Consider the following 20,002-nt stretch of genomic DNA (forward strand, 5'->3'; position numbering starts at 1 on the left):
GTTTTCTTAACCTTGAAGCTTTTAAAGCGGCCGTAACAACCAAAACTTTATAGCATTATATCTTAGCAAGCAAAGTCTTTATATGTATGTATATATATATATATAATCAATGTTATATATATATGAACAGTATGAGGGAGTGGACTTGTGCACCAGTTATTACTGTTGAGGGTCTCATTCAAAGAATGAGGGATAAAAACTTGTTCAAATCATACCAACAAATTGCAAATATTGGGTAGAAATTGAACCGAAAGATAGGGTCATCATCAAATTTCTTTTGAAAAAACAGAGTCGAAATGCTTGAATTCCATTTAACCAAAATATTTACACTAGTACTCATTCATTCTCTGTCTAGTTCTGTATAGAATTAGGCAATTTTTTCTTCTTCATCTTCTTATTTGACATTTGGATAGACCAAACCTACATGCATGTATTCTGATCATGGTCAAAAGGAATAGGATCTGGTGAAAACCAGCTTCTTCCATGCTTTCATGCTTAATGATCGGACCTTAGTCAGAGCCAGAGAAGGCTTAGAAATGGAATAGGTGGAGAATGAATAGTCTTTTGGAGGAGGAGAAGAAGATGGCGGTTGTGATTGTTGATATGAAATGTTATCTTCAGGGTTCCAAAATCGAGCATCTTTTCTCTTGCTTCTTACGGTTGCTAATACATCATATTTGTTACATATTCCCCACACTGTTACCTTCTGTTGATGATATTCCACATTTACTGAGTATATCCCTGTCATACATACACATAAGTTAACCATGTAATATTAAAATCCCAATTTTTATTATTTTAAATTATGTTTAAGGATAAATAAAGAAAAAAAATACTATTCCTCACAAGAGAGCTATCTATGCATGAAATTCTCTCGCTCTATCTCTCTCTCTCTCTCTCTCTCTCTCTCTCTGTGTTGAAGTGCTATGCAAAACTTCATATTGGGATTTTAGTAATCATGTGGTTCCTCTGTCAAATTTTGGGTCTCATTGTTATCTATGTATATTTAAGCCCATGGCCGTGGATAATTATACCCCAGAAGTTTTGCACTTTATTTACCTGTGGACGTGGGCCTAGCTATCGTTATCCCACCACAACACAAGAGCGAAAGGAAAGTAGGAAACAAGAACTAATGGTTAAATAACAGTGAAAATGCATTTGAGTAAAGATTTAATACCTTTTAGATGGGAGAGAGTCTTCTTTACTTTCTTTTCACATCCATATGAGTATAGGGGAACCATCATTTCCACATGCTGTGCCTCCACATTTTTCCAGTTACCCGCTGGAACAATTTGCATATCCCCCATTACTAAATTCACTAAACTTATTCCCTACTTCGATCTTCTTCCTCTTCTTCTTGACAGTCTTCAACTATATGTTTATTTTGATGAAGTTGGTTTAATTTCAATTGTCATTCCGCGTTTGGATTTGTTACTAAGGCTTTATATAATATAGAGAATAAGAACAAGGCCTCCATGATCAGCTGCTATCCATTCCAAGATTCCCCAACCAAAAAGAAGACTTTTTCTTTTCTTTATCTTTACACTATCTTTGGCCAATGTCACTCATTTATGCTATGTCTTTTTATTTGCTCTTCCATTTACGGCGGATTCAATTTAATTGATTAAATATGAGAGGATTAAGTTCCTAAAGAGATTTGCTTTTGATTAAGGAAACAATATTAATCTTGGTTCTATGTATGAATATGGAGGAATATGCATATGGGCTATGACTTGGCCGAGTGCAAAGATGTGTCATCAAAATGTGTATTGGATAACCAAAAGTTCATTGAATTCTCTATTTTAGCAATTGGTTATGTAATCTTAGAATTTGGCTCCCATGTGGGTTGTTTTCCTTATCAAAGAAGTTGGCTTCTTGAAACATTGGAACTTGGAAAAATCTGGATAATATTTAAAAATTAAAGTATCATTTGATGATGTATTGATGTTTTGCTTTATTCATGTATGAAGTTTTATTAGTATTAATTAATTAATTATTATATATAAGCTGATGAAGTAGCACTCAAGGAATCATAATTTTGCTCCTCCTCATTGGCCATACAACCATGCACATGCACGCATCTTTTCCTTATTTCCACGAGACAATAATGCACCTTTATCTTTAAACAGTATACATATTCCAGTATAAGAAACACAAAATGCTTATTTTATTTTATTTTATTTTTGATTTTGCCTGCAAATAAATGATAAAGCTATCTATTTTGCAGAAACATATAGCTTTTTCTTCTTAAACTGTCATGTTCTCGAATTGGACTCAGAGTACTAACAGCAATGCATATGTAATTGGTTAATTTTCATCATGAAACAGCATACATTTAATTGAGGATTTATGCCATTAATTAAGGTTCTATATACAAAATTTTTTCCCACTTTTGGATATTAGATCAGCTCTGTTATTATTATATTACAAGAAACTAGATTCAAACTTCAAGTCTTATCGCCTCAAACAAAATTCAAGTCCTTTTTTTGGTTTTCCTCTCCCTTTTTCTTTTTCTTTACTTTGGAACTAGGCTATTAGTCAATAAAGGAGTCTGTTACTTTATTTTCCTTTGAGAATGGTCAAGAAAGTTGTATGCACGATTCGTTTTTGGTTTAAAAAAAAAAGAAAAAAAAAAGACAAAAGTTAGTGTACATAATGTACATAATCATATATTTTTTTTCCTAAAATCATTTTTGACCCTCCACAAATACTCTTTTCTTATATTGTTTGGTAAACTTGAATCCATTCAGAATATCATCATCTTATTCTTTCTACTTCTTTTCTGACTTGGATATACCATAATACATACATACATTGATACATAAGTCGGTTGTTTTTGTCGCTAATCCGAGTTTTTCTTTGGCTGATCACCTCACATTGTCTTCCACAGTTGAGAATCCAATGCTCATGGCCATATGGCGGGGTGGGTATGCCTGTGCCTGTTTTGTGGAGACAAAAAGACACGTATGATGGCAATCACACCCGCCGTTCTCTGCCACGTAATAGTGGGTCCAATTGATATGAACTTTTGATTGATCAATGACCCTTTTGGGCCTTTGGCTGATATAAGGTGACTCAGATCTCAAATACATAGGGGCCCCACCATGTGAAACCCACACCTCAAATTTTTCTCTGATCAGGGGAATCTCAATCCTCATTCAAGTGATGAAATGGTGTTCTAATGACATGTGACATGCACAGATTACATGTAAGAAAAATAGCTTTAATTGGCTTATCTTTTAATGACTATCTTTTGCCCACGTCTAAATTTTTCATAAAGCTGGATTTGTATGGGACAGAAGTATTAAAGTACATGCATGCATGGGTCAGTAATTCACCAAATAAGTGGGGTCCTTTTGGGTTTGCCTTTTTCTCTGTTTTTGTAATCCTTCTCACCGCCTAACATTATCTTATGCCACTCTTCCTTCTAATTGAAGTTCCTAGGTACCATAGAGAAAATGAAAGTAGGCGGTGTAAAAAATGAAGAAAAGGAGAAAGAAATGTTTTTGAAAACCCAACTTGAAGATCACTTTGAAAGCAGTAGATGAAAGCAAAAGGGGTGTGTGTTACATATATATTGAAATTAAGAAAAAGGGTGCTTTACAGATAGCTTAGCTAGGTCACGGTGATAATGAGGATGAAAGCAAAAGGTCAGAAACATGGGTGAAAAAATGAAGAAAAGGAGAAAGAAATGTTTTTGAAAACCCAACTTGAAAATCACTTTGAAAGCAGTAGATGAAAGCGAAAGAGGCGTGTGTTATATATATATATTGAAATTAAGAAAAAAGGGTCCTTTATAGATAGCTTAGCTAGGTCACGATGATAGTGAGTACGAAAGCAAAAGGTTAGAAACATGCATATATATATATATATGATGATGATGATGATGATGATGATGGTCTTAAATCTTAATTGATAGCTAAAATCATCAATCTGGCCTTTTTGATCCCCAATAATCCAGTGTATAACTTCACATAGATCATGGCCAAAGGGCAATAATAGTTACATTATTGAAAATGAAAAAGTTGTCCTCCTATGGAGTCCTAAAATGCACTTATAACCACTTGTCCTTTTCTCTATGTTTTTCCCTACAAATGGGCGTGAATTAAGCAAATTAAAGGATTTCTGCAAATCAGCATAGTATATATACTACTTAAAAACAGAAATGCAATGGGCATAACATCCTTTTTCATATCCATTAATTGTCGGCTTATATATATGTATACATACGCAATTAAGCAACCTTTTTTTTTTTTTTTTTTTTTGAGAATATGTAAGTAATCAACTTGATCATATTAATTTCTCTTTTCAACCGTACACCTATATTACCTGCTGGCCACAGTATTAATTGTTAATTATCTAGCTGCCCAATTAGTCTGTCGGTGAGTCTGTAACAAACTGCCTCCACACATAGAAACAAATTAAACATGCAATCGAATTAATTAATCAATATTAAATTATTCAAATGTTGTTCGTATATCTTAATCAGCAACATAATTTGCTCAACATATAATATTAAATTCCTTTGTTGTACGTAAAACATGCAAAAGAATTAAGAACAGGAATTTATATTAACAATATTACAGTAGTACTAGAAAGAAACATGTGATCATGTTTAATTACCCATATGTACATGTATGTATATATATATATATATATATATATATATATTTAATATGCAACTAATTAATTACATATATAGGATACAGAATGACTTGTATTATTAATTAACCAATCGATTTGGATGTAATTAAAATATTGCACTTTGAAAATATATGTGCAACAATTCCTCCACCAGACTTTCCTCCCTAAAATCCTTGTCACGAGTGGTGGTGGTATATATACTTTCTGAAAGGTTTAATTTTACATTAACATTTTGTTATTATCAAATATTATAACATTTTTGGATTTTTTTTTTTTTTTTTTTTTTTTTTTTTTTGGGTCTAATCATATTAGACAATGCAACAGGCATTAGGATTCTCATCGCTGAAGAGCTGTGGAGCTGGTGGGATACGTTCAATCACATATAGAGGCTGATAATTATACATCATCCTCTTCATATTTTCCTCGTCGATGGTGTTGCTGTTTCCATTTTCTCCTCCTTCTTTCTTAGCCTCTTCTTCTTTGTTTTCCTCAGCTTTCTCTTTCTTCTCACTTTCTCCACCATTACCCTCTTCTTTCTTTGGTTCCTCTGTTGGTTTTTCTTCCCCTTCTTTCTTTGGTTCTTCCACCTTTTTATCTTCTGGTTTTGCTTCTTCTGCAGCTGGTTTCTCTGCCTTTGGTTCTGGCTCTGGTTGTGGAACTATTTTGGCTTGCTTTTTGGTGCGTTTGTATACATAAGCTACTAGCTTATCTGCGTCCATGGTTCCTGTGACTGTCACTTTCTCGCTACCAAGCTCAGTCTCGACTGTTTGAACCCCTGAAATTTCAATGTCAAATAAACTATTTTCATTAATATATTACATACCCATTTTTTGGAAATATAAAAGCATCAACATGAGATTCCAATTGTATTTATATATGTAGATAATATATATATATATATATATATATATTAAATTTTCAGAGTTGAGAAATTTTTACTCAGTTTAGTTACCACCTTTTATCCCATTTATTAAACAAGATAGATATATATGATGGTTATTGAGAGGCCCCAAAAGCTACTCTGCGGTGATTCCTTCATGACTCTAAAAGTGCTCATCTGCCAAGCATTTCTTAACAAAAGTTTCTCTTTTGAGCCGATCGTTTTAGGGACAGTGCCTTTTAACTGACTGTAGCCTACATTTACAGGCATGGCATATATTTTAGGACCTCTAACCTACGAGGGAGAGACACACTAGCCTCCTTTACATGCCATTTTATCTGCATGCCACATCAGCATGGCCCGCCATCTGGTTTACTAGAAGCTGAATTGTCAAAATCTAAGTGGCCACTATAAAGTGAGCAAGAAATCCACTCCTTCTGAGATTCCGCTGTGGCAAAAATGTTATTGTTTCTGAATTTGGTCTGTCATAATCAAATAATTAAGTTGCTCCGAAATCATCTAATTTTGACAATAGAGATTACTTCCTAACTATCATATTATGGCACATGGAAGAAGAAGTTTGCAAAATATATGAACTTGAAAGCAAAGAAACTTTGTAAAAGACATTACTATAATTAGCTGTGGGTCTTAAAAAATAGTATAAAGTATATTACCTCTCATTTTGAGTATCTTTTTCTTAAGTTGCTGTGCACAAGCCTCACAGTGCATGTTAATATTGAGTTCCACAGTAACCAATCCGCTAACCTGGAATAATAACATGCCAGGTAGATTTGGGTTCAGTATTTTAACAAATTGAGATAATTTTCTTCTTGGTTAATTTAGGCTGTGAATGAGATGGACCTGTGAAGTTACTACTTCTGGAATAGGTTCACCCTCAGTTGCTGGCAATGGGGATAAGACTTTGGCTCTTCTCTTGGTCTTCTTCATGATTTTATTGCATATTGCTTGAGGCTCAATTATGCCTTTTATGGTCACTTCATTCTTAGCCATATCTATCACCACCCCTTCAACTCCTGCATTGTTTCAATCAAGTTTTGGTTAATTTTAAAAAAAATACTTCTCTCTCAAAATCATATACAAAGAGACAGAAAAAGAGAGAGAGAGAGAGAGAGAGAGAGAGAGAGACCTCTGATTGTCATAATGGACCTCTCAATTTTCTTTGCACATCCAACACAATGCAAGTCCACAAACAACACAAAAGGAGATGGTGGTTTAGGATCTTCCTTCTCCTCTGGTTTCTCTTCTTTCTTCTCCCCTGTTTTCTCTTCTTTCTTCTCTTCCTCTGTTTTCTCCTCCTTCTTCTCTTCTGGCTTAGCCTCTGCCTTAGCTTGTTCCTAACCAACAAAACGAAGACAAACAGTTAACAGGCATTCAAACTGAGAGGAAGAAAAATGATAACAATTAGAAAAACATGTTAAAAGACACTCACTTGCTTAGCTTCTTCACCCATTGTTTGTTTCAATTAGTGGTGACTGTAAAATCCAAGTTTACAACAACAAAATTATGAAAGAAGAATAAGAAGGAGAAGAAGAAGATGAAGAAAATATAAGAAAGAGGAGTTATATTATATAATGGGAGAGAAAGAGTGCAAAGGATGGACGGTGGGGTTGCTAACATATAAAGCAAAACTGTGTGATTCCTGAGCACATGCAGTGCCACTACTATACAAGTATTGCAAAGAAAGAACCTCTTCTTGTTTATTATTTCTTTTGGACTTCTTTTCAATCTCCAAGGCTAGCTCAAGAGGGAGCAAAAAAAGAGAGAGAGGGGGGAAAAACCTGTGGAGCAGGGTTGTCAGATTTATAGAAGAAGGGAGGTGAATTGGTGAGGCCAAGAAAAAAAAAAAAAAAAAAAAAAAAAAAAGCCAGATTGAAAAAGGATAATACTTCCACAACCCACCGACTTCCGATTTTCTTATGACAATATGCTTAGGTGTCGGACATGTGTAATCCTAGGTGGATACAATTTGGTCCAAAAATTTTTGTAATGAATAGGGTGCAGGAAATGTCCCATGCATCCTCACCATCTGACCCTTCAATCCTGTTAACTCATCATTGGCAATGGCACATGGCAATGCCTTAGTTAAAGATTATCAATCTTAGGTAGTTTGTGATTGTGGGTTTTGATCGTCTTGTCGATCATGATTAAATCTTCCTTAGTGGCCCTAAACTGCCATTGGAAGCTTTATCCTCTTAAAGGGATCGAAATTGAATCTAACAAAAGTTGAAAGGAAAGATAAGCCTTTTGTTTTGTGAATTACAAAAGTATGCATCTTTTAGTAAGTGATTGCAACCATGTCTACCATACACATGCTTTTTATCTTGATTTTTATTGTAAAAATTTCTTTGCTTGTTTGGTAATCAAACTTCATTAATATTATGCCTTTTGAATATCACTAAGCATTGACCTTCAACTGAACTTACACTTTCTTTTGTACTATGATATACAAAACAACTAATCTCCTCTAATTCAGTGAGTTAAAAGGGGATCATAAAACTTTCTTATATACATACATATATATATATATATAATTGCATCGTAAACAAATCACTTAGGAGGACTTTCCCTACAAGTAAAATGGATAAGCAAAGTATTTTCTCATTTTCATGACTAATGAGTTGGGATGGATGAAACGTGGGGATGTAAAAAATATACTGAGTTTTGCGTGTAAAGATCTGAAGATTAGAAAGTTGATCTCACGTGGGTATGCTGCCTCATTTCACAATTGCTTAAAACTCTCTCTCTCTCTCTCTCTTTTTTTAATTTTTCACTTTTTTCAAAAAAATTTCTTTTGCCGTTTTCCTGGGGTATCAAAAGAAAAACTCTATATTGGGGTTTGCCAATCCAGCTCTCTCTCACTTTCTCTTTTACCAAATTGCAGAAATAGGATGATATTTGGGTTTTGTTACATGTTACCTTCCATCCATCAAATCAAACCCAACCGCCCTTTTGAAAGAACCACTGAAAGATTAACCTATTTCCTCTTTGTTTTTTGTTTGCCTTTCCGAATTTTGAAGGGGAAACTTTGAGCAAAAGATTGAACTTTGTACCAAATTCAAAAAGAAGAGTAACATAGGCCCAACTTACTAAGCTTATAACACGTGGGAATGACTCAGCATGGGACACAAACACAAACCACAAAAATTGCAAAAAGAAAAAAAGGAAAAAAAAAGAAAAGGTTTTTGGTCTAAATACCATCTTTAAGTTCTCAACCACTCAGTCTGTTTCAAAGACAGACAATTTTCACCAACCAACATATAATCTGCCTGATGGCAAGGTTAGAGAGGATCCATCCAAAAAGAAGGCAGACCAAAGAAGAAAATAGGTTGACCTTGTTCATAATCTTTCTCCTTTTTCCCACTAAGAAAGAAAAATCAATGTTTTAGATTATGTGGATAAGAATTACTTAATAGTTTAAAATGTGTTGGTTTATTAGGAGATTCTAATTAAGGTTGTGGAGCCCCCTTCCTTTTGTTAGGATGGACGGTTGGAAGAATCTGGTTGATTAATTTGCCTATTGCCTCCTTGATAAAGTAATCATACTCAACCACCCATTACTTTTTAGCTTTGTTTTTCTCCTTCTCTACTAAACCACATGATTTCCTACCAAAAAAGAATATTAAGAATTAGGACACATGGTTTGCTGCTATTGGTTTTGGTGTCTCATTGTTTAGTAGGGTCTTAAGTGTTAGGACACATGGTTTACTGCTATTGGTTTTGGTGTTTCATTGTTTAGTGGGGTCTTACTTGGAAATAAAAATATAATTTTTGTTTTTCTTAAAAAAAAAAAAAGGAAAAAGAATCCGTTGTTTAGTCAAGTGTGGATGTCAAGAACTCAACCACATTCTCTGATTTCAGTTAGAAAGAGAGGAAATGATGAGAAAGCAATCAGCACTAATATGAAGCCCAACAAACTACCATTACAAGCATTATGTGTGATTTGGTTCTCTGCCAGTGATCTATTCCTTTTCATCACTAATACTTCAGTAGGAAATTGTTCTTTCATGTGGGAGATTATGACCATTTACTCATTTTGTTTCTCCATGATTTCATTAAGGAGATCTTCCAAAATCTCTTCTTTTAGTTGAGGATAAATGATTGTGCAATATACTTTGTAAGCTTGTGTTGCAGACAGATAAGCTTCAAGTAAATCTATTATATTTTTATATATAGCATAAAGATATTGGCATCAAAGAAGCAAAGGGAATATGAAGATCACAAGAGAGTATATATAAATCATTGAAAATTTTAACTCCTAGCCGTCCCTACTAACAAGCCACAAATTATTATCCTTGAAAATCAAAGAAAAACAGAACTGGGTCTTATAAAGAAGTTTTATCAAGATCTCAGAGTGGATGATGTCGTAACTTGTAACTTCTATGATATCGAAATTGTTAAAGCACCATTTTTAAGATCAAACTTGTGAAAGGCGAATGGAAAATGACTCATCTACTTTTAACAGAAGTGACTAACCGTTTTGATTTGGTTCAAGCCATAGACATAGTGGAAAAAATTACAAAAAAACAAAACTTTATTGAATGCTTCTTTCCCTCCATAAAAACTCAACTGAGAGAAAAGTTCAGCAAAATTGGAGATTTTAACTGTTATTAATTTGCCAATATAAATCCAGTCTTAATTGAAAATGCTTTTTTTTTTTTTTCCTTTGACTTGTACACTCAAACAGATACAAGATACGTTGCAGCAAATAAAAGATGAAAAATCTGAATACAAGTATGGGAGAAGGAGACAGAGAGAGAATGAACATTTAGAACATGCTTTATTATGTGTTCATGGGGTCAACATGCCTTTGATCTGTGCTGTGGGAGATCTTTATTATTATTTTTGGCCTAGGTCCTTTATTCTCTTTAATGAATGCATGCCTTGTGGTGTGTTTGTCTTTATGGTCAATTGTCTTTCTTGGTCCACATTATAGTATATTTTGACATGAAAAACATTGAAGGTTTGGGGAATATTGAAAAAGATAGCCAAAATTCTAAGGATGAAATGGATGATTAATGGTTTAGAATTTTGGTGCAATGCATGAATGGGAGGGCACATGTGAAGTGGGTCTTTTCCTCTTGTCCTATATGCAAGCTTTTCCTTACACAATGAACTAAGGATTTTTCCCTCTTCTTTTTATTTATTTATTTATTTTGTCTATGGTGGATCCAAAAAGGTAGAAGAAGAGCGATCTCCTATGGTTTTATTTCAATCTCTATCCCTTACAGATGGAGGTTTTAGTTGTAGGAAGCGAACTAGAGAATTTACAAAAGTTGTGATTGTTACCTTTTCTTTTTCTTTTTTTTTTTTCTTTTTTTTTTCTTTCCAAAACACGATTTCAATCATTAATTTAAAATTTATACCTGTATTTGTATTAAATACCATAAGTTTCCAAATTTAATTTTAGTTTAAATGTTTTTGCTAGAAAGCTTGTATGGTTTATGAAGTTTAGTTAGTTATAAATTTGGCAGCTTCTTACCTTGCATAAGAGTGGCTTTTTATCCCCTTTACCAGCATTACCGCACTAAAGTAGTAATGCTTTATGATAAATAACTCATATGTAAAAAATAAATCATTAGTTTATTTAGAAGAAAGATCTTGGCATTAAAGAAATAAAGCGAAAATGTCTCTTAAATTGTCCCCAACTATATTACAAGCCACAAAAATCAGGACGGCCAAGCAACTAGGCCTTCCAAGTACATAGTTATGAATAGCCTCCACTACTAGGAATTTGGGATTTAAGTTTTCCAGTCCTAAAGTAGGGTCATAATACCATTAAAGACCAAGAAAATCACAAAGAGATGTCCGCTAGATCAGGTTTAATCCCAAACATAGTTATTTTAGAGAACAAGGATCCTACAGTCCAGAATGACTATAACAAGCTCTAATTCTGCTTCCAATTCCCAGGATTATCTACATTTTCTGCTATTAGACATGCAGTTTTGACACAAACAGCATGCAGCATCATTTGCATTTCTCCGTAAGTCTAAAAGATTTAAACCAAAACCAATCTCTGAGATATTTATTGTACAATAATGTCGGAGTGTTGGTGTTGAGTCAGATATAACTCAGCCAGAGCAGTATGCAATGCAGCCCCAATTGGAAGCACATCCTCATCAAGGAAGAAGTGAGGAGAATGAGGTGGGTGAATGGAACCAACTTCGTCATTTCTAATTCCAATGCCAAACATTGCTCCGGGAATTTTTTCCTGATAGAAGGCAAAGTCATCGCCAGCCATAAACTTCCTGCCATCATGGACATTCTGATGACCAAGAAGAAGATTTCCAACCCTTTTCACATGCATATGCAAGCTTTCATCGTTTTCGACAGCAGGTATTGGTGGGAACTCTTCTAACTTAAAGTCTATATATGCACCGCATCTATGCACTGCAGCCTGTCCTTCAATAACCTATAAGCAGCATGTATTTGTTACTTCCTTTATATGTATCAACGAACTAAACTACTTCATTCATTTGGCTCTTTGTTCTTCCAAAACAAACAAGCTGGTAGCCTTCTATGCTAATTTCTGACTCTTGTATTTTAAGAATAAAGATTCCAGCAAGATTTTTAAGTTAAAAACCCAAAAGTCGAAAGGTCAAGGAATGGTACAAACCTCTTTTAATCTATGCATAAGTGTCTGCAAGCCTCCGGTTGTAAGGCTCCTCAAAGTTCCCCCAAATTCAACATGCGGTGGAATTATATTCATTGCATTCCCACCTTTGACATAAGTAACAGATAGGACCTTAAGGCCCCCACACCATTAAAAAAATAAATAAATAAATAAAAGAAAAATAAAAAATTAGCAAGATACTAGTGGTCAAAATTTTCGTTGGAAATGGTAAAATCTGCTATGATGTTGTTAGGTGAACCAAACAATACGGAAAAGACAAGAGAGGAAGCTAGGAGGGGTTGTGAAAAGTCTGTATATGGTTGTTTCAAAGATGTCAAGCAATTCAGTGCATAAGTTCAAGCACAAAGAGCAAGAAAATGGGAACATGAAGATAATGAAAATGGGGGTACCTGACTGTTGAGGGGATCAGTTTCTCTTGAGACGAGCTGTTGCAGTGCCAGAATGGAAAATGATGCAGCAAGTATTGGATCTATGTTATGATGGGGTGCTGCAGCGTGACCGCCTTTGCCTACTATTTTTGCTTCAAAAAAGCATACACCAGCCAACAATGGCCCTGCTCTTGATGCTATGCTACCTGTGGGTATCTCATAGGCAACATGCATTGCAAATATTGCTTCAACATTTCCAAGAGAACCTTCTTGTACCATGTGTGATGCACCAGCACCACCTTCCTCAGCAGGTTGAAAAATTAGTCTAGCAGTTCCCTTCAAAACGCAAATAAAGGAAAGAGATTTTTTTTTTCCCCCCAAATAACAGATTTGGAAATGGCTTTATCTACTTGCAAATATGTGAGTTCTATATAAACAAGTACCTAAAAGACAAAAAGAAAAGTTTGAACAACGGCTTAATTTGTTCTTCTAACTTCACACTATAATTGAAAAACAAAAATGTGCTCCTAAAGTCCATCCAAGGTTACCCATCCCTAGCTTTTTCTCTCTTTCGAAGATGCCATAAATATAAATCAAATTCCAAAACTTTTGCGGAGGCAATAAAAACAAACCTTGAGCTTATCCTTCCGTTGATTAAACAACTTGGCAGCGCCAAGAAGCATTGTGGTATGTGCATCATGACCGCATCCATGCATTTTACCATCTATCTTGCTCTTATGCTCCCAGTCAACAAGCTCCTATAAACACCATTCCACAAGCAAATCAATCATTCAGTATTTCCTACCATCTGCAAACAAACAAACTTCCCATGTATGCAACAGAGAAAACTTATTCTCATTACTTCATAAACAAAAGGGAAAAAAATTAAAATTATAACAAAATGACTTTTTTGCATTACTTGCAAAGGGAGGGCATCCATGTCAGCACGAAGAGCAACAACAGGGGGAGAACCGGTTCCAATTTGGGCAACAATGCCGGTTTTGGAAAGTGGGTATGAATAGGAGATGCCAAGTTTATCGAGTTCTCTACGGATAAGAGCACTGGTATTGTGCTCTTGAAATTTGAGTTCTGGGTTTTCATGAATTTGCCTTCTAATAGAGACCAGCCAAGCTTTCTCATGCCAGGATTCACTGAGAATCTCTTTTGCATAATGGGTCTGATCCAGATTGCAGAAAACGAAACAAACACAAAGGAGTGAAAGAATCAAAACAAGAAAAGAGTGGATGATTAGAGAAGAAGAACCCATTTTTATTTTATGGCTCAAAATTGGTAAAACATAGATTAGCCCCAGCATCACCAATATATGGAAAGGCCAAGTAGCGTGGTTGACTAAAAGTGGTCGATGCTGCTTTTGCTACGTTGACTTTCCAAGTAGGCTTAAACATATATAATAATAATAATAATAATAATAAAATGAAATTACTAGAAAATGGAAATTTCTGTATTAACGAAAAGGAAAATGGGGCAACATACCAACATTTTCCAATTTTTTTAACCACATTGGATTACTTCTTTGGAATATTAAAGCACTGCCTAAGTTGGCTTTATTACATTGTTTTCTACTTCTGATTGCAAATTTGCAAATGGCTATTGGGTAGATGATGAATGCTGTACAGAATTATCTACCATATATGCTTCTTGGAGAGCAATGGCTTTAGATGATTTTACCTCTTTTTATTGCATTTTGCAGATCACATTGGACTTTTATTTTTACCCATAAACGCAGTATTTCAAAAAAACTCACGCATTGAATAACTTATTAATTGTTAATTTCTTATTATTATCTAATGGTAGATACCTTTGAGGAAAAAAAAAATAAAAAATAAAAATCTAACACCGAAAGAAGCAAAGGAAGATTGAAGAGCCATAAAAAAAGGATTAATGAACTGCGTAGCAGAGAAAAATAGTACAGTTCATTCATTGACAAACGCTTTTTTTTTCTTTTTTCTTTTTTTATAATTATGATGGAATAATTTTTTGTCATTAGGCCATATGGCTGAACCCGAACAAAAACAAAAATAATACGTAAGAAAGTTATATCCTAACAACAACTAATAATATGTATTTTATAGGTATAAAAATAAAAATCCTAATAAATAAAATAATAAAATCCCATAAGTAAAAAGATTTCTAAACAAATATGAAACTGATTTGCGAAAGTAAGACTAAATTAGTTGATTTTTCTAAATTATTTAAAATTTATCCGGATTTGGAATGTTCAAATTGCTCCATGTAATTTGTTACCATGTGTACTGTATCATAATGGTGGGTTGTGGCAAGAAGACATTGATTGACCTGTATCCAGACTACATTGTTCGATTGGGTTATAATTGCGTCAATTGGCCCTAACACCTACAGGTCAACGCAATTTAAAGACAAATATATATATATATATTTGGCCTCAGCCTCCATGTGACAGAAGAAAGCATAGAGTGTAAAGTTGGAAAATTTTGTGCATCGAATCTATTGAAAAAAAAAATTAATAATTTTGGACAACATACCTCTGGAATGTGCCAAATTTGGTATTCCATCTCCCAAAAAAAAAAAAAAAAACTTAGACAAAATGAAATCCAAATTACTTTTGTATAACAAAGAGAGGAAATTAAAAAAAAATAAAAAAATAAAAAAAATAGTTGCAGGCATGCAAATGAAAAATATATATATATATATATATATAATAATCTGAGTATCTATAGTGGATGACATCCACATTTGAAGCTCAGATTAGAAGGTGGCCATCTATTTTGGATAACTTCCTCTAGTAATTGCAATGGCCAATGCTCATGAACTTGAGCTCCTCAATTTTAAAATGGTTGACAGACGCAAAGAAATCATGAAAAGCGTTCTTCAATCTCACAAGTCGTTAAATAAATATACAAAAAGCTTCTTCTTGACGTGTTCTTTAGTTTCAGATTAGAACATCAGTTATAAAACTGCCTGTTTGCAGTGACGGAGCCAAAAAAAATCACCCATGGGAGGCCAGGATATTTTTTTTTCCAAAAAAAAAAAAAAAAAAATTATTGAATAATACTATCTATTTATTATAAATAAGTAATATAAAATATTTATCATTTTAATATATGCACCATAAATAGATACATGCAACTCTATAGCTGCGTAACTACACCAAGTCATTAACTAAAATTAGAAGTTTACAACACAAGGAAGCAAAAGTCGACTTCTGTACAGAAATAGATATGAACACTGGTTCCTACCATAATGTACTGCTACAATTATATATATATAGATGTAGCTACGAATATTAACAAACCTAACAAAACTTATTTTATAAGCCTCGATTGAGCCCCCCCCATAGAATGTATCAGGGACTAATAATACACGCAGACAGGGACTCACAAGCATTTTTCAAAATTTAAGACATCTCCATAGGCTAGCAGAGACTGTGAACAAGACTACACACCCAACTACCCTAAACATAAATAACCAGATTGAGTAACCAGCAGGAGCCTTCCACAGTGCAGAATAGACCTTTTTGCCTGCCTTTGACATCCAGCTAGGTCTAATGGTCGTGACCAGCTCTTGAGATGTTTCACTGTTTCCTACTCTGCATTTGGAAAAAAGAGACAGCTTCTCGGGCTCATTCATACCACTTGCATGCTGTTCTGAAGCTTTTTCCTCCTGCTCTTGAGGTGTTTCGCTGTTTCCTACTCTGCATTTGGAAAAAAGAGACAGCTTCTCGGGTTCATCCATACCATTTGCATGCTGTTCTGAAGCTTTTTCCTCCTGCAATTAGAATTCAAATAATCTTCAGAATCCATGAGCTGATATCAGCAGATTTTACATGGTTGCAGTTAACAAACTTGTTACCTCTTTTACAGCTGGTTTTAATTCTTCTTCAGGTTTCCGGATCCTATGATCTCTGGCCATTGGACCGCAGCTAACTGATCCCACCTGAAGTTTACACTGGAAACGTATTCTTCTCGGTGCTTCACCCTGACGAAACACAGAGTTTTCATTGCTTGGTGGATTCGGCCATTGGCGAATCCTTCTCGTTATTCCAGTTACATTATCATCATTCAACTGATTGCCAGATGCCGCAGAAGCTTTGGGCAAAGACGAGGTTACTCCTGCTGCAGTAGAAACAAATTGGAAATCATTTTGTTTGCAAGATCCATTTTTAGCACTGAATGTACACATCTGCCATACTCTTGTTTTAACCAGAAAAAAGAAATGTATATATATATATATATATATATATGTATATATTAATGGCAGAAGAAATAGTACCATAATCTTCCAAAGTTTCCATGGAAGTAGGAGCCCTTTTGTTAATGAATCCCCAAGAATCTTGATATTCATGATCAAACTGTAAAACATGAGCAGATGGTAAGACTATAAGGGCTAATTCTCTCAAGAAATTTATGTGTTAGTACTCCAATAGACCATTATGAAAGAAGTGTACCAAAAATCACTTTTTGTGAAAAACTCAGAAGACCTAAGTAATTAAGGACTGAGGAGCTGGTACTCACCATTCCCTTGGCCACTCCACATTCTGCTTTTGCTTCAGCCTTAATACCAATTTCACCCATATTCAATTGACCATTGTCGCAGTCCTCTGGAACGTTAAGAATTGAGTCCAGGAACTTAGAAATTTCATCTGACTCATTGGTGCCATACGGAAACTGCACTCCAGTTTTACCACTGTTTGAGTCATTGACCACAGGACAATATCCAAGCTCTGCTTGCATCTGTGAGTGCAAAGGCGAAAAGATTTTGCAATCTAATTGTCCAAGTGGGGGGTCATAAAACATGTTTTCCAAGTCTTGTTGCAGCTGCAGATCAACATGCTGTAGGATGCATCAATGAAATGGAAACACTTAATTGCAATTCTTGTTTCCACAGGGGAAAAAAAAAAAAAAAAGGAGAGAGAGGATATGTAAAATAAAAGCTGAGTTATTTACTCACCTCAGCATCTGCTTCTTCCGTAGCTTGATCTTCTGCATCACAACCATACTCATGGGACACAACTACGTCAGATGCTGTTCCATCCGAATTTTCAGCTTGTCTTCCAGATGGAGATGCAGGAGGCACTACCAGCTCAGACTGTGGATCTTCAGGAGAAGATTTGGCAGGAGATGGAACAATTATTTCAGCTTCATCACAGTTTGAAATAGTGTCATCTTGTTTCTTGAACAATCGGCAAAGGACAAATGCATTCTGTAGATGGTGAGAAAAGAAAAATAATATTATAACAATAATAATCATAACCATCATGAGATAAGCACGAATGTGCACTAAGATACAAGAAATGCAACGTATGGCCTAACAAATTGAACATTAACAAAATTTCCATAAGAAAGTAGATCCTTGTCTTTATGCAAAAAGGACCAGGAGTATCAAAACAAACCGCAGCTACCACCCTGCTAATAGTGAAGATAGAAAAGTATGTTTAACAAAGCCAAATGATACGTAAATGGATGATTCTAGAAGAATATTTCTTATTAATGTAGAAAGAGGAAATTGGTAAAACTCAGGTAGGTTTATCTAAAGAAACCAAGAACAACAAAAAGAAATAAATTTCAATCCATGCTTCTTATTGCTAACCCTTGAAGGCTATGAGAAACTATATACGTTGTCAAACCAAGTCCTGTGTTTCTATATTACAACAAGAATGAAATTTGATGGCTACAATAATTTTCATGCATATAAAAACCACGATCTTCCAACCTCATAACGAATGATTTCTATCATGTTTAAACAACCTAAGAGTCTAAGACTAACCAATTCCTTCAAAAACTACACAAAATTTTGACATTCAAACTTAAAATTATTCATACACAAACAACTTATGCAGCTAAATGACAATAAATCAACATATAAGGAAGTCAGCAAAACACAAACTTGCACCAAACTAGGCCCCAAAAAACAAATTCTAGAGAAGCTAGAACATTATAAGCTTTACAAATCCAACTAAGAAGACAGTTAAGAAGCAAAAAGGAAGTGGATTACAACCTGACCAGGGTTCGTACCATCAAGCTCCTTCAAGGTAGGACGATACTCGTGCATTACCCAACTGGTCCTCTTACCCTTTGGAGCTCGTCCCGTGTAGAAGACCAGGGTCTTCTTCATTCCAATCAAGGTTGTACCAGACTTGATTTTTCGATCTTTACCCGTAGCCTTCCAATAACCTGCAGTCGTAGCCCTATTTAACCGATGCCCATTTGGGTACTTTCGGTCCTGTGGACAGAAGAAGAACCACTCCGGATCGTTTGTCTTTATCACGGATAAATCTACAACCAAATCATTAATAAAACATTGATCAGAAAATTTCGGATACCTGGGAAAATGAATTAATTTGCAGCCGAAGTAAACTCTGACATTAAACTAGCTTAAACAATTTGATCAATTACTAAATCTAAACCATGTATCAGAAAACCAATAATAAATAAATAAATACCAAATCGAATATACATAAGACATAAAAGAGCCAAAATAAAAGAATAGCCACGAATTAAACTTGCAAAGTTCCTACATTTACAACCAAAATCGAATCGATTTATTAAATTTCGCTACTTTCCATAAAAACCCATTAAAAATTAACCACGGAAAACCATAAAAACATAAACAAATTAAAGAAACAAGTAAATTTTTTACCGGGCAAATCCCAGGGCTCCCATTTACAAACATCAATTTCGCGTATAACAGTGACTTGTTTCTCATCCCCATTGATCTTCGAGCGCAAGTAATAGTCTACAAGTTCCTCATCCGTGGGTCGAAATCTAAAACCCAGAGGCAGAGAATTCAAGGACAAAACCGCTAACTCATCCACTGCCATGTCCAAGCTACAAACACCCCAGAGATTTTCAGAGAGAAATGATAGACAGAAAAAAAAAGAGAGGTTACAAGTGAGAAAGGAATAAAACCCTTTTTCCCATGAACCCTATAAAGACCCACCCCAAAGGGATCGCTGAGATTCTTGAAACCCAATTTCGTTTTTTTTTTTTTTTTTTTTCTTTTTTTTTAAAAAAGAGATGGACCCCAATGCAGAGCTCTTCTTCGAGCAGACAAAGCAAAAAGCTAAGAGTGGAAAACCAAAAAATAAAAGAAAACTAAAAGAGCTTACAGAGGGAGAGAGTGTGAGGAGCTTTGGTCCACGAGTCTATGTTTTTATGCATTTGGACCAATTCTCTGTCCCGCGTTCAAATCCCTCGTATATACCGCGTGCGGGTTTCCACCCTCATTTTAACTTCATATTTTCCAAAATACCACTCTGTTTGTTTCGTCAATAGGAAGAAGTATGTACTGTGCAAATGTGGATACGGTAATAGTGGTGGAATCGTAGGGGTATAATGGAAAGTTGAGACAGCGTCATGCCTAAGATAGAGAGAAAAGAAAATAAAAAAATAAAAAAAAGGTTGAGTTGTCTAACGAAGGAGATGTGGACACGCAAGCATATTGTGTCACCTGGAATTGTGG

The 20,002-nt window shown here is 34.8% G+C and overlaps 4 protein-coding genes across 6 annotated transcripts; all 4 read right to left on the reverse strand.

Moving 5' to 3' along the window:
- Positions 1 to 118: 118 nt before the first annotated feature.
- LOC107414956 (heavy metal-associated isoprenylated plant protein 6) lies at positions 119 to 1,578 on the reverse strand. Its single transcript, XM_016023176.4, has 2 exons — positions 1,178 to 1,578; positions 119 to 741 (listed from the first exon to the last, which is right to left on the reverse strand). Exons 1-2 carry the CDS (start codon positions 1,305 to 1,307, stop codon positions 446 to 448), a joined length of 426 nt encoding a protein of 141 aa, XP_015878662.1. The 5' UTR covers positions 1,308 to 1,578; the 3' UTR covers positions 119 to 445.
- Positions 1,579 to 4,900: 3,322 nt separating this feature from the next.
- On the reverse strand, positions 4,901 to 7,333 carry LOC107414936 (heavy metal-associated isoprenylated plant protein 9). 2 transcript variants are annotated; one of them, XM_060819337.1, is made up of 6 exons: positions 7,161 to 7,333; positions 6,975 to 7,017; positions 6,672 to 6,879; positions 6,386 to 6,558; positions 6,199 to 6,289; positions 4,901 to 5,419 (listed from the first exon to the last, which is right to left on the reverse strand). In XM_060819337.1, the coding sequence occupies exons 2-6, from the start codon at positions 6,993 to 6,995 to the stop codon at positions 4,953 to 4,955; spliced, it is 960 nt and encodes a 319-aa protein (XP_060675320.1). In that variant the 5' UTR covers positions 6,996 to 7,017; positions 7,161 to 7,333; the 3' UTR covers positions 4,901 to 4,952. The 2 variants fall into 2 exon arrangements, with proteins under 2 accessions (XP_060675320.1, XP_015878635.1); XM_016023149.4 differs by having other exon boundaries at positions 6,975 to 7,332.
- A 3,773-nt stretch (positions 7,334 to 11,106) lies between these two features.
- On the reverse strand, positions 11,107 to 13,853 carry LOC107414918 (IAA-amino acid hydrolase ILR1-like 5). The gene is made up of 5 exons (XM_016023127.4): positions 13,464 to 13,853; positions 13,177 to 13,302; positions 12,566 to 12,880; positions 12,159 to 12,287; positions 11,107 to 11,954 (listed from the first exon to the last, which is right to left on the reverse strand). The coding sequence occupies exons 1-5, from the start codon at positions 13,809 to 13,811 to the stop codon at positions 11,568 to 11,570; spliced, it is 1,305 nt and encodes a 434-aa protein (XP_015878613.4). The 5' UTR covers positions 13,812 to 13,853; the 3' UTR covers positions 11,107 to 11,567.
- A 1,764-nt stretch (positions 13,854 to 15,617) lies between these two features.
- Positions 15,618 to 19,665, reverse strand: LOC107414992 (NAC domain-containing protein 91). 2 transcript variants are annotated; one of them, XM_016023228.3, is made up of 7 exons: positions 19,181 to 19,665; positions 18,539 to 18,816; positions 17,492 to 17,743; positions 17,056 to 17,373; positions 16,814 to 16,892; positions 16,394 to 16,653; positions 15,618 to 16,309 (listed from the first exon to the last, which is right to left on the reverse strand). In XM_016023228.3, the coding sequence occupies exons 1-7, from the start codon at positions 19,359 to 19,361 to the stop codon at positions 15,932 to 15,934; spliced, it is 1,746 nt and encodes a 581-aa protein (XP_015878714.1). In that variant the 5' UTR covers positions 19,362 to 19,665; the 3' UTR covers positions 15,618 to 15,931. The 2 variants fall into 2 exon arrangements, with proteins under 2 accessions (XP_015878714.1, XP_015878713.1); XM_016023227.4 differs by having other exon boundaries at positions 16,394 to 16,656.
- Between the last annotated feature and the right edge of the window lie 337 nt (positions 19,666 to 20,002).

The sequence above is a fragment of the Ziziphus jujuba genome, chromosome 8 (assembly GCF_031755915.1).
Source record: "Ziziphus jujuba cultivar Dongzao chromosome 8, ASM3175591v1".
NCBI lineage: Eukaryota > Viridiplantae > Streptophyta > Magnoliopsida > Rosales > Rhamnaceae > Ziziphus > Ziziphus jujuba.

Coding starts and splice junctions, on each gene's coding strand:
- LOC107414956 (XM_016023176.4), bottom strand. CDS start 1,307: ATGGGGGATATGCAAATTGTTCCAGCGGGTAACTGGAAAAATGTGGAG. Junction 742..1,177: donor GACTCTCTCCCATCTAAAAG/GTATTAAATCTT, acceptor TATGTATGACAG/GGATATACTCAGTAAATGTG.
- LOC107414936 (XM_060819337.1), bottom strand. CDS start 6,995: ATGGGTGAAGAAGCTAAGCAA. Junction 6,880..6,974: donor TGGGTGAAGAAGCTAAGCAA/GTGAGTGTCTTT, acceptor TTTGTTGGTTAG/GAACAAGCTAAGGCAGAGGC. Junction 6,290..6,385: donor CAGAAGTAGTAACTTCACAG/GTCCATCTCATT, acceptor TTATTATTCCAG/GTTAGCGGATTGGTTACTGT.
- LOC107414918 (XM_016023127.4), bottom strand. CDS start 13,811: ATGGGTTCTTCTTCTCTAATCATCCACTCTTTTCTTGTTTTGATTCTT. Junction 12,881..13,176: donor AACGGAAGGATAAGCTCAAG/GTTTGTTTTTAT, acceptor TGCGTTTTGAAG/GGAACTGCTAGACTAATTTT. Junction 11,955..12,158: donor TTATGCATAGATTAAAAGAG/GTTTGTACCATT, acceptor TGCTGCTTATAG/GTTATTGAAGGACAGGCTGC.
- LOC107414992 (XM_016023227.4), bottom strand. CDS start 19,361: ATGGCAGTGGATGAGTTAGCGGTTTTGTCCTTGAATTCTCTGCCTCTG. Junction 16,657..16,813: donor GGAAACTTTGGAAGATTATG/GTACTATTTCTT, acceptor TTTCTACTGCAG/CAGGAGTAACCTCGTCTTTG. Junction 16,310..16,393: donor TAAAACCAGCTGTAAAAGAG/GTAACAAGTTTG, acceptor TTCTAATTGCAG/GAGGAAAAAGCTTCAGAACA.